The sequence below is a fragment of the Limulus polyphemus genome, unplaced genomic scaffold (assembly GCF_000517525.1).
Source record: "Limulus polyphemus unplaced genomic scaffold, Limulus_polyphemus-2.1.2 Scaffold7478, whole genome shotgun sequence".
NCBI classification, from domain to species: Eukaryota; Metazoa; Arthropoda; class Merostomata; order Xiphosura; family Limulidae; genus Limulus; species Limulus polyphemus.
Genome location: NW_013673088.1, coordinates 23,480 through 37,737, shown reverse-complemented (window position 1 = coordinate 37,737; position 14,258 = coordinate 23,480). Strand labels below are relative to the sequence as shown.

The 14,258-nt window shown below is 30.5% G+C and overlaps 1 protein-coding gene across 1 annotated transcript in view; it reads right to left on the bottom strand.

Annotated features, from left to right (window-relative positions):
* Positions 1-3,541: 3,541 nt before the first annotated feature.
* The window catches only part of LOC106474648 (lipoma-preferred partner homolog), a 26,954-nt gene continuing 16,237 nt past the window's right edge, over positions 3,542-14,258 (bottom strand). Inside the window, exons 4-9 of the mRNA XM_013935339.2 lie at positions 11,816-11,917; positions 10,355-10,422; positions 9,999-10,046; positions 8,656-8,786; positions 5,957-6,077; positions 3,542-5,396 (exon numbers count right to left, since the gene is read on the bottom strand). Of these exons, the coding sequence (XP_013790793.1) occupies positions 5,265-5,396; positions 5,957-6,077; positions 8,656-8,786; positions 9,999-10,046; positions 10,355-10,422; positions 11,816-11,917 (602 nt within the window). The 3' untranslated portion in view covers positions 3,542-5,264. The remainder of the gene's footprint in view (positions 5,397-5,956; positions 6,078-8,655; positions 8,787-9,998; positions 10,047-10,354; positions 10,423-11,815; positions 11,918-14,258) is intronic.

Here is a 14,258-nt window from a genome sequence, read left to right as displayed (position 1 = left end):
TCGACCCGCAGATTGCGAGTCGAGCGCCCTAACCACCTGGCCATGCCAGGCCCACTTTTATGGAAAAAAAAAGTTATTTGAGACATAGATATACTTATGAACAAAAGACAGTTTGCTGCTAGATAGGAATGGCTGCTGGAAAGAAGTGCTGAGCTTTCAAGAAGTCCTCTTCTAGATGTAGGAATTTTTCTGATGTTGCAAAGGTCCATGACATTTTTCAAGATGCAAACATAGACTTTTGGATTCTCTCACGTCTGAAGTACCCAGACCACTTCAGCAAACCATACCTCTGATACCTGATCTCAGTCAAAGGGAAGCACAGACGAGTGGGGATTATTAACATGGAGTAGTACCTGATGAGCTTGAGACCGAGTGGAGAGGTCTCTACAGGACTTATAGGACTGGTTACCAATGAAGAAAAATGTGTTGTGCCACTGGTGGATGACCTTCACCAATCAGAGCTGTTTCACCAGCAGGTGAGACAGTGGGCACTCAAGGGTAAAGATTGCGAACCATACGGTGGTGTGTCTTTCAGGAATGAAAGGTTTCCTGTAATTTCATCTATGATTAATTATACCTGGTGTCATGCATGACAAGCTTTTATGAGTAGTTCATTGCATGGTCACCCTGAACAAGGAACTGACTGCCCATCTTGGGGGTTAGAATTCCTGCAAACAGTTATTCTCCAGTATCAACAACATTAGTAGCACCGCCATCTGCCATTTATTAGGAAAGACTTTGGTCAGCTACACGGGTCCGTGTGAGTAAAGCCAAGTAGATCATACCTTTAATTTTTAAGGGAATGGTGAAGAAGATGAGAATCAGGTATGTAACTGCCCGGAATGGAGAGACTTGGAAACGGGCTGTCCAATGCTTGATCTTGAGCAGGGATGTTCAACCATTGAACATCTGGATGAGAAACATGCTGCATTGCTAATTTGACCCGGTGGAGCACTGGGTGATTTATCAGGGTGAGTTCAAGGCTCAGATGAGGACTGGCACTGCAGAACTGGCTGACTATGCAGATGATCTGTGCCAATTGCATGGAAGGGCCTACCAAGCAATGACATCTACAGATCAGGAGAACATTTTGGTTGACATGTTCATTGAAGGAATACTGAACAAACCCATGTGACAATACCTAGAGTGAGTGGCATCCTCGTCCTAATTGAGAGTTGCCTTAGCCATTTTTTAAGTAGTAGCTTCAAACCAGTTGTTGGAAAGTAAAAAGCATGCAACATTAGCCGAGACAGTCATCTGTCCAACAAGGGATGAAGTCTCAGTATTGATTTGTAATTATGGGCAATCTGTTACCCAGCTCAAAGTTGGAATCGTTGTAGGCACATTAAATGAAATGAAGATAACCAATGCTAGCAGTAACACTAGGGTCACATCCATTGCAATGCTGCCGACAGCAAATACATGGCTAATATATCCGAGGTTCTTGGTTGAGGATTGTGAGAACAATCTGGACCCAATGCAGTGAAAGTGACTTGTTGGTTGAATATGCTAATGTATTTGTGGGACTAGCTGGCTGAGTGGGTTGAATAGTGGTTAATCAAATATGTATAAACACAGGTGATACACACATAACTGGTGCACAAGCTTTCCTGGGGCACTAAGGTGGTTGCAAGTGCTGAAATACAGTAGGAAGAAATCGTAAAACCTTCAGAGAGTGCTTGACTGTCTCCAGTAATAATTGTAAGAGAGAAAAAATATATTCCAAGTTAAGTGTTGAACATGGTAACTCATGTTGACAAGTTTCTTTAACCAAGAACAGCTTAATGTTGGGATATGTTGGAAAGTTCCCATTGTTTCAACACCTTGATTTCTTTGTTGTTAAGCACAAAGCTACACAACAGGCTATTTGAACTTTGTCCACAGTTGGTATTGAAACACGTTTTTTAGCATTACAAGCTTTCAGACTTACCTCTGTGCTACCGAGGAGGTACAATGCCTTGAATATAGCACTTGAATACTGAAAGATCAAGTTACATTTAGTACAAAAGATGGCTTGTACGAATTCTGCATTATGCTATTTGGTCTGTGTAACACATCAGCTACTTTTGAACAGTTGTTGGAGCTAAGATTGAAAGGATCGCAATGGGCTATGTTGATGAGGTTTTGATGTTTGGTTGCACTTTTGAGTCTGCATCTGAGAACTTGAACATAGTATTCCAGTACATAGTTAAAGCAGGTTTTAAAATGAAACTGGGAAAATATTCACTCAAACAGAGGTGTAGTTTTTCAGTCACATTGTGGGGAGAGATGGAGTCATGACAGAGCCTTTTGCAATGTAACTATGCTGTAGAGCAATTATAAATATGCATGTTCATCAGCTAGAGCATGAATGAACAAAGCAAAATGGATTGTAATGTTGCAATAAGACTTCAAAACAGTTTAAAATAATGTACTCAACCTGTATGTTTATCAGGTTATTCACTAAAAGAGAAATAATTGTGTACAAAACTTAGAAAATTATACTTGATGATTTAAAAAATACAGGTCATATCTTGTCTGAGCTTTAATAAAATTTGACTTACATATTGTTCAGTTCATTTGTAATGCCAATTATAGTGGAAATATATTCATGATGTTAGAAAAACACGTAGGTTCAAGAAGTCTTGATAGAAATGAATAAAAACCCTATAATCTGAGCACTTTTGAAAGGTGGACCTTTCTTCTTCAGGGGCAAACTGGGAATAGTGGAGATATAGTTGAACTATTTCTATTTGATGTTGTACATTAATGCACAGTTACTAAGCTGACAGAACAAATTACAAATACTTTAGTTTTTGTTTTAATCACTAATCATGGTTTTCACCATGTTTGCATTTTTAAGAAAGTTCATTTTGAATTACTTAGATACATATTAAAATAAAAAACAAAATTAAGACTTTTTAAACATTTATTTTCATAATATATGTATTGGCACTTGTAATTTTAAGATCTGCTTAAGTGTCTCGCTGTAAATATTGCAGACACATAATTTAAATAAACAATGAATTAATACAAGAACAGCTTGTTCAAACTGCAGAATATCAGTACATACAAGTTCTGTTTAGGATATTATACACATCAGCTACTCTCTAGGCAAGTTAGAATTCTGAAGCAATGATCAAATAATCACAGAGTATCCTAATGGACGGGTTTTTCTTCAACACTATATGCAGTCACTTCACATCAACTTCACTATATTATATTTTTCTAAATTCAAAACTGGGTTATTAGAATAACAGAACAATACAGAAGTGAAGTGCTGTCTTGTAGGTCCAGAAAAATTCGGGAAGAAAGGGATGTCAAACTAATAAGGATTATGTGTGTGTCTAGGTGTGAAAAGTTGATAGTTTTGAATCATTCCTATAAAACATCATTACAAATTATTCGGTAATAAAGATTAACAGGTAATGCTAACTACTATGTTTTGTAATTAAATAACTTTATAGTTTTCTTTTTCAAATTCTAGGAAATATGTTTGATTTGAGACTGATTACATAAAGATGTTTATATCTAACAATTAAAACTCAAGCAAACGTTTTTTAAACTCTCACTTAACACAATATTCCATTTTAATATGGTAACATAATACAATGTTTTTCTCATCCATTTAGGATAAATAATTTTATATTTTTGCTAGATAAAATTCATAGACGTTTATGATAATGCTGTACATGCAGTATTTTACAACAGTTTCATATTAGTTTTAAAATATAATTGCAATGTTTCTTTAATGAGTAAGATAATATCAAAACTGAACAATGTTTGTTTCAGTATATGGAATAGTTGAAGGCACATGAATGACCAGACAAACACACTAAGTTGACCTAATAGATTAACCAGAGTTATACTGAACAAGTTAGCCATTTTTTTACTTTTTAGTACCATCAGATTTGTACAGCTATCCTTATAAGGCTTAATTCAATTCTGAAGAATATGGCAATGTATGATTATTCTCAGGAAGATTTACATTTAAAGTTTCTCACCTACAACAACACTATGTCAATGATAATACTACACTCTTTCCACAAATTGGAACAGTAACTGATAAACCTTGACTTTTCAAATACAATTCTTAAAATTTCTTTCTAAAAGTATATATAAAATGCATGAAAAATTTGTCTACAAAAAAAAAATGACCACCTCCAATCCTACAGTGTTACAGTCATAAATACTAAGCCTTAGGGTAAAAGTATTCATCAAATGAATTTACAATTTGAGAAAGTAACTATGGTAAGAAAAGAAAACACTACATAGTTGTTCTTGCCATTTTAAACATTTCAATAAAAATAAATAAATTTATATAAGCTGAAAATAATTAGAAGTGGTGTCATTGTGTATATTATATTTAATATTTATTCAATTCTATAATAAATCTAAAACTGTGTAATAACTTTCACATTTTTGATGAAACCAAGAAAAACTTGTATTCTCAAATTTACATGTCAATTTATGTTTCTCAACAAAACTACAAAAATATTTTTTCCTTTGAGATAAAATCTTTCAGTATTACAAAAAAAAACTTGACAATATCTAAGCAAATTTAAAAAAAATCAAAACTCAACTTGAAGAAACACTATCAGAAAGCAACGATGTAAAATAAAATCAAACACAGTATTTTCCTGTTAATGCATGCTTCACAATACACTGAAACAAAAAATAGGAACTAATAAAATATGTCATGTTTCTTAACTATCCTATTTCAGCAAAAAAAGAATAGAGCTCCTAAGCCTTGCATATAAAATAGTTCACATTATTATTCAAAATGAACAGCCATCATAAATGCTCAAACTCGAGCATGGCATTAAAGCACAGTTGCATCTAACAAATGTTGGTTTAACTTTCAAGAAATACTACAGTGAATTCTTTGTAATTTTTAAAAAAATGTTAACTTTTAGTTTCACACATATATCTTTGACTCTTTAAATGCAATTATATTTTTGCAATAATATTCAAATAAAAAATGACTTAAAAAGACCACATTTCTTGAAAGTACAACAATCTTATTTCAAGTTTCTATTTATAGTAGTACATTCATAAAACTCGTTTTCTTTCTTTTTTTTTACAATAATACTGTACAGTAACCACTTAATATTTCTGTATTCTATCAGTATAAGAACATGAATGTCCTCACTGAAGTAAGCTCATGGGCTGAACATTGGTAATGCTTCCAAAAAAAGAATAAAAGAGCTGTGGACAATGACAAGTGGCACTACCAGTTTTTACACCTGTCCACAGGAATACAAGTCACAGAGCAGACAAAGAATCTACAATTCTGTTGTCATATGAGAGGTCAGGGCTTGAACACGTTTAGCATTGCAGTTTCGACAGAGGATATGATCATCCAAAGGATAACAACCACGACCCTCAGCTTCTGAAGACAGCAACAAGCTACAGTCCTAAGGAAAAAAAAATTACTTTACAACAATTATTCAACTGTAAAAACTGCACTTCTAATATCAAGTTGAATCTGTTTGTTGTTGTTGTTTTAGATTTTATTGTAAATCATTATTTATTTCATTAATAAATGCTAAAATTACTTGTTCAATAAATTTTAAGAATGTCCCAGTGCATACACTTTTTTCTCTTGAGGGAGAGAATAATTCTTATTTAAAAACAAAAAAACTAACTATTCACTTGCTTATTAAGCTAGATTATTGTGCATAAATGATAAATATAAGCATCTTAAGTTTTTTGTTAAACGAAATCATTCAAGGGTTTCAGAACTTAGTATTTTAAAAGAATTGAAACAAGTGTCCCCTTAACTATTTATGTTTAAATGTTACTTTCAAGTGATAACTATATTTTTAACTTGCTAATTTGAACAATTTTATGTTCAAACAACTGTTTTGTACTTAACTTACTAGTTAAATTACTTGACTTAATACATATGAAAAATAAATGTCATAACTACAGAGATACTTGAACACCCATATGAGAAGAACAGAGCACAATTTACCTCACACCTGTAACATTTGACATGGAAACTTCTGTCCAATGCAACAACCCTAACAGTTTCTTGCTGACCTGGTTCAGGCATTATAGGTTGTTTACAAACACAACACCGAGGAGCAAACTTTCTGAAATATTCATAAATTGCATATCAGTAATTCTATATTGGACAACAAAAAATGTGAAATATCCAGATAACAGATCAATATGAACAAAACTACTTTACAAATCACTTACTAGTAAACAATGTTTGTCTTTCAATATCAAAATTGTTTGGAATTACTATTTTGGTACTTATTCTTAGAAAAAAAACTGTTGTGATCCAAATTTATTCTATTAGCGTACTATACATGTTTTCCATGATAAATAAATAACTACAAAATTTAGCTTGTAAACAGTCCAAATGATTTACACATGTTAATGCAGATGCATTCACTACATATTTGAGTTGTAGCACTACAGACAACATATTTAAACTTTTACATTTGATTCACAGTGAGTGACTGACCACCTAATAGTGCAATGCTGCCAGCCTAATTGTCCCTTTAAGTCTGTTTAAATGTGGCTTTGGAAGCCAATGTCTATATAAAGTGGAGGACCTATGGAACGTCTGTCAAGACATGTGGTTTGAAATGTGACGCTTGTCACAGTGAAAATTGTAGTGTTTAGGCATGAACATCAAGAATATTAGAATGAGCACAAATGATAATGGAGGAAGTAATTCCAAAGGATTCTTGAAATATGTGAAATTTTTTGAACAATTCAGAATTTTACATAGGATACGGGGAAATAAAAATATTCAGTGTTGCATTATTAAGACCATTTTGTCTACTCATTGGCTACCTAGACATCATTTAGCTTAGGTTGCATCACTTTGTACTACTGGTGAATTGCATGATTATTGATATCTACCTATTTACAACTTCATCCAATCAGAAAGCACCATATAGTACGGACTACGCCACAATTAGATACTGCTAAATTTGTGCACATGTTCATGACTTGATACCCAGGCTGATGATATGTTGACTTTACAAAAGTATTTCTGAGATAACTTTCCACAGTACTCTTATTGTTGTTTGTTTAAATATTCTAAGAACAAATTTATGTTATTTTTTTTTAAGAATAACAAAAGTGTCATCAACATTCCTGTGATATCTAACAGGCTTTTCATGATAACACAAAAACAGATTCATTAGACTAGGTGTTAATCGCCCATAACAACACTATCTATTTGATTATAAATAATCTTATGAAGTTTAAAATGAGACTACTTAGTAGTAAAATTTAATAACTTCCTAAAAACAGATTTTTTTAATCCTTGTACAGTTGCATCATTTTGAAAAACCAAATCTTCTGCTATTTGAGTTACTTCCTGCAAAGGAATATTGTCATTCAGGGACTCAGTGTCAAAACTTGCACAATAAACTTGTTCATCAAATTTTAAACCTGCCAGTTGTTTAGAGACTCAAAACTATTCCCAACCATTTATTCATTCTTTTCAAATACTTTAAGAGTGGAGGGAAGAGAAAGTTTTTAAAAAACTGCAAGTATCTGGAGTTTGGTTTTTCCATCCTTGGTCTACCTACTTCAAATAGCTTAGTTCTGTTCATACTGTTAAAAAGGAACTATTATTTCTTAATTAAAGAATATTTGACAATTTGTGACAATAGTAATTCTTTTACGGTTAATACCCAATTATTGATAAATAAATTAAAAAATAATGGTTTTAAAGACTGACAAATAAAAAAAATTTTATTTTCATAATAAATATGAGAATATGTTAAAAAGTAAATTCTTTATTACTGAAATTACCTTATTACTATAGTTTAATATAGAGACTATCTAAACATGTGCCACACATCAAGTAAATATACCCAAAATGAAGTTGTTACAAGTATATCTTACATGTCATTTACTTCTTCATTTAATCTATAACATATATAACTAAAGCTTTGTGGTTGTTGAGCATGCCAAAGTAAACCAATCGACACTATGATCAATAGCTATAACAATGAAGTTTCAAATACAATATTATAGTTAGTGATCACTAATTTTATGCTAGAAGTTCTATGGAAAACCATGAAATAAGCCTGTAAGTACTGAGCTGAGCTCTTATTGTTGGCTAATTAATACTCTTTTATTGATACTAATTATTTTTTTACTGGTTAATTCTCACCCATTTCCTGTAAGTAAAATCATAAAATGGCTCAATGAAGAGTAAAGTTTATTTTGTAATAAGATGATAAATATTTGAATTGAAAGAGCTAAATCATTTTTCTAACAATCTAACAAGATATGAAAGAGCACAATAGGAGTTTATACTTTATAGATTTGTCATAAATATAACCAAAAAGTGCTTTTGGGCATGTTGCATTTCTTATACTTCTGATATTTACAATAGTAAATATAGAAAAACATTCAAGTTATCCTTATTAAAGCTAAAGTAAGGTAAAGTAACTAAGTGAAATTATAATTAGTTGCTAATTTCAGAATATACATGCTTTTTGTTTTGGAAATATAGAACACTTTATTACCTGACTAAAAGCCAGAATAAAATCTATCTATATATATAATAATCATTTTATTGTAAAGACTTTCTTGAACTACTTACTTCTGGAAATCTAAGCATAGCTTGCTTATAACAGTCTAGATGTTATTTATGTATAATGGATGAATTACTTTGAAATTCATTGGACTACTTACTTGTGAAAGTCATCAATGCAGTGAATTTGATTGGTGGCATCAACAGTGAATGGAATGCCATCCAGACATTTTCCACAAACCACACATTTGAAACATGCAGGGTGATATGGTTTTCCAGTAGCTCTTAAAATCTAAAAGCAAAAAGAAATTTAAATTTTGAGCTCAATGACTGCACTGCAAGTTAATATAGTAAATGCTTTCTTACAACTACATCTATATCCAAAGTTATGCATCAACCTAGAATTATCCAATTTTGCTTCTTAAAGTCAAAACCTTGTTTTCTGTTTGTTTGTTGTTGAGCACAAAGCTACATCTATGCTCTGCTCAATGCAGGTATCGAAACCCCATTTTTAGTGGTACAGCCCTCAAACTTACCGCTGAGCCACCAGGAAGCTGAATGAAATCTGAACAATGTTACACTCATGCCTGAGAGTATTAAGAATTTGTTTGCTTAATCGTAGTTGAGCACAAAGCTACACAATGGGCTATTTGTGCTGTGCCTACCAAGAGTACTGAAATCCAGTTTCTAGCATTCTAAGTCTGCAGACTTACTGCTATGCCACTGGGGGGCCAGAGAATTAAGGAAGTCTTAAAAACTATTGAAATGCACATCAAACAATAAACATTACCATTATAACTTCCAGTACACTTTTGCAATATTATTTTGTAGTTTCTTTGACTAAATACTCTTATCTAAAATATCTCAATTATATTCACACATATATTTTTTATTATTTAAAATTCTAGGATGATACAAAACTTTTGGCCATAGCTGTATATTTGGTTTAAATTTTGATATTTTTGATTCATTTCTTTAAGTAATTATTACTTAAAATTCTTTATCAATCTTCAATACAAACTGAAATATAACTTCTTAATCCTTCAACTATGGGGTCAGTCTTTATAGTATATTATTCACATATTACTTGATTAATTTTCTTGGGTCTCAATACATCATTGTTCAGTGTAAAAATAATTTAACTGATATATGTATCAAAGTAAAAGTTAAAGCTTGTAGTTTCTCCACTTATGAAATACATTTTCCAAGTTAATAATAACTAAAATAAATTGTCGTGTGCAAATGCACTCAAACTATGACTAACATGGTAGTTAAAACTAGTTTACTCTCTCTATAAAAGTGTCATAATTGACAAACATATATATTACCTGACAACAATGTAAAACACAAAAATATAAATTTCTTTAATACCCTTCACTGTATAAATATAGCTGAAAAAAAAATTATGGACAAAAGTTGTTGTTATTTATTTTAGTTTTTGTTCAAGAAATAAATCATATTACCATTTATAACATAGAAATAAAATAAAAAAATTCAAAAATACCCTGTCCAGAATAGGATTTCCACAAACACAGCATTTTTCAAGAGAATTCTGTGGGTAAAAATAAATAAAATATTTTATATTTTTATGAACTACTGGTGTTACATGTAATTATGAAAAGGGTTACATAAAAAAAGACACACAACATTTTAATCAACCAACATAAACTTTGAACAGAATATTAATTATTATTGCATACAAGTAACATGAATTGGAGTTAAAAATATTAAATATCAAAGTTTTACTTAATTAATAGTTTTCATAATGATATTAATAATATCTGTTGTTATAACTTCTAATAAAAAAAATCTTTAACACACACATTTTATATGACAGGTTTTTTTAGCACTATAACTTACTAAATAGTCTTCTTCACAGTATGGTTTTCCATCCATTGCATAAAATGATTTTCCTTGTAATTCTTTGTCTGAAAAAAACAACAGCATAAAATGAGCTAGTTACAATTAAAAAACTGAGATTCAGTTAACCACAAAAACACTCTCTACATGCCATCAAAATTTGTTAAGTAGCACAGGATTTATATCTGTTATTTTCAGGTATTGTTGCTATGATACACAGGAACTAAATCACTGTTATATTGTATAGGTATTAGAATTTAATTAGTGAACCAACTTCCACTTTTAGGTTTATTATTGAATTTTTTGAAATGAGTCCGATACAAGTTAGATTAATGATAAGAAATTGTTATTCATGCATAAAATTTATTCATATCTTTAGACATAACAATCTATTGTTTTTAATGGAAAGTCTGATTTTTGTCAACAAAGATTATTGTATTGGTTATAATTATAAAAAAGTGAGATATACTGTAAAGATAAAACATCTTCCAAAAATCCAAGAAGCCTACAGATTAAATTAATTAATTTAAAAAAGTATTATTGTCTTGGTATTTTTACATTGCAGTGTCCTTTCATCTAAAAAAGATATACCAGTTTTTCATAAACTGTTAAATAACCACTTTGTAAAAATTAATAACGTGATTTAGAACACTAGCAATCAAGAATCCCCAGTAAGACTGTTCTTTTGGGCAGAATGTAATAAAATTTTAAAGTGAGGCCCCTAATGTAAAAAACTACGCCTTTGTTAACCAACAGATTATTTTAATATTTTACATATAGAAAGAGTAAACTATAAAACAGTTATTTCTGCCATTATTATTGCCATAAAAATCATACAGAACTAGTGTTGCAGTTTTTAAGTATAATTCAAAAGTACTTCGGTTTACTATCACTCACTCACATTGTTATTTAAGATACTTATGCTATTGTATATCAAGCAAAAATATCAACTCTGTCAAAATGTAACTGATTTAAAGCACCAGTTTTAATCAGTCTTGAAAGAGGATCTGTATTATATTTCTGAACTTTTATTTTTTATGTGTATTAAAAACAATTGTCATAAATATAATATTTGACATTACTTTTTGTTTTATTTTATAGCCTATACAATAGTTAGCTATACAGCAGCATTGAACCACTAGAAATTATCAAAGTTAAATTTTTTCTTATAATTTATTCACTTTCTGACAAAGTACTTTCTATGACTTGTGTCATGAATGTGTCATGTATTATGCTTTCTTTTAATTTATAAAATTTATGATATGTTACAATTCACTAAAGTTTTTCTAGTAGCTTTGAAGGAATTAACATTTTTAATTGAAAGTTTAAAATTTCATGCTGTTACCCAAAAGTAAGTAGAAAAAATCTTCCAATTTTAAATTAACCAAAAAATTTTAAGTTTGATTAAAAGCCATATAAATGAAATGACTTTCAATATGTAGATCTATAAATATCACTCACAGCAAACATGGCAAGTAAAACAATGTATATGGTAAACTTGGTCCATAGCTGTACAGCCACTCCCTTCTCCAAGCACTTTATCCCCACATTTGTAGCACATGCCTAAAAAAAATATAAAAAAAGTGCACGAGTGCCAAAATGGTTAACAAGAAAAGTTCTATAGTTTTCCATAGCTTAAGTTCAAGGTAATGACATAAATTAAGACAAGTTTTCACACTAAGAAAAAATTATCCTTGTCTGAAAAAAAAAATTGTTAACAAAATAAAAATTTTTCTGGATGCATTTTAACATGATATTACCTACACACAGAAAAGGAAAAAAAAGATTTATGCTTGAAAAACTCTTCTTGTTTATTCTCACAATAAACATTTTAAATAGGAAAAAATCCAGCAAATAATATTCCAATCTTTTAAGTATTCACAATGACTAAGAAAGTGATATTACAAACTGACTGATTTTGGATGTAACTTCTAATGCATACAATGAAATTCTTGTCATGGATTTCCTCAAAATATATTTAAATAGATTGTATTTGATAGTGCAGTGATGCATCATATATAAACATACACTACTACTCAAAGTATAATTTCATTCAATTTTTGAATGAAATTATATTATATGAAACACATCATTGCTATATGTTGTATAGAGGTATTATTAAATGGGCATAACTATAATAGTGTTATTATAATTTAAATCTGTTTCTCCTCTTTTTGCAGGGTGGGGTAAAAAATCTGTTTAAGAAACAATTTCAGTGAGAGTTTATTTTTCATTTAAACAATATGTGGTTTATTTATTTTATTTAGTTTGAGGTTAAGTCAAAGAAAAGCATGTAACTATAGGTAATAAAAATGCTTGAAGTATTTTTAAACCTACATTACTAAAAGCTATATAAAAGCTTGGATGATAGAAAAGGTGACTGCCACATCCATAATAAAAGCAGCTTAAAAATATGTAGATATTATAGCACTGTAAAATACAAAAACATAAAAATAAAACTTGCAAGTACTTAGGAAAATTAACTACATGTATTAAGCCACCTGCACACAAAAAGAAAAAACATAGTTTGTCTAGGAATATCAGAGAAGGCATGATTTATTTTAGTGGCATTATTAAAAAATAATAGACAGTAAAGGTATCTGTCAGTTTAATATTTTTTTATGTAGTAGTGTGAAATACATAAGCTACAAAAAATAACACCTTCTAAATCTATAAGGTGATAAAAATCTTGTTTTTTTAATCAGCTAACAGTTCTGTGATTGAAACAAAAATATCCAAAGCAATGACTTATGAAAACAAATAAAAGATCTAAGATGCTAATTTTATACACCTGATTTGAAATCAGTTATATGCTAATTAAAAATCAATACAAGAAAAAAATTTCTGTATTCAAGTGGTTTTAATTACTTTTATTAGGCCTAAATCTTTTGCCAGCTTAGGCATTTCACATCACTACATTAAGTTCCTTGTACAGCATGTATGTGGAATTTCCAGTGTACTTCTAGCTGTTTTAGGTCCAAGCCCAACTGATGAGTTCTGATATTGAATGAAAGGGCTTTCTGTTTAATGACTTATGGCAGATGAAAGATAGATATGAAATGCTATTTTTAACACCCCTTTAAAAAATCTGTAATGGACTAATTAAGGAAAGTGCAGTCAAAAAACACCTTCAGTTATGTTTGATACTAATCACATTTTATCAAATTATTTTTTTATATTTAAATAAACCTGAAACATTAAGAACTATATTATTTTTAGTTATTAGAATTAAAAAAACAATGAAACTTTAAGGACAAGAATTTTAAGAAAATTAGAATGAGCTATCACAGATAACACATGGAACCCTGCATAATCTTTTTCATGTTACCAAGTATTAGGCAGCTTTTACGAGTTTAACATAAAGGCATTACTACTGCAAGCCCCCATAAAAAAGTCAAAATAAAATTACCAACTGGGGAATATCTGAAACCCCAAATGAAATTATAATCTACATATTCCATCTTATAATTTTTCATCTGTGAACTAAGCAGCAGACAATCATTTTAAGTCAAGAAGTTAGTCAAGAATGCTAGAGCAATGTAAAGGTTTCATGATAGGTGAGAAACCCAGGAATTTAATGCTTCCATCTAAATTTTGAAAACATAAAATAGCATCTGTGTTAAGTTAAAAGGAAGCAATGAATAAAATCATCATTTCATTGATATAAGTCCATACTCATTCCAAGACCAAGTTTGATACTGTTGCATCAGCGAGGTCACGTGACTAGTATCATGCCACGTCCTTCTAGAAATATCCTGTTCCTTCATGAATTCTCTAGTGTTTACGAGATGTGTTAGTCTTGTATATATAAGATGGTCACAATGTGATGGAACAGTGTGTGTGTAATTGAACTGAGTATTGTTGAGGCGAGCACGTGAGACGTCCATTGAGAATTATAGTGTTT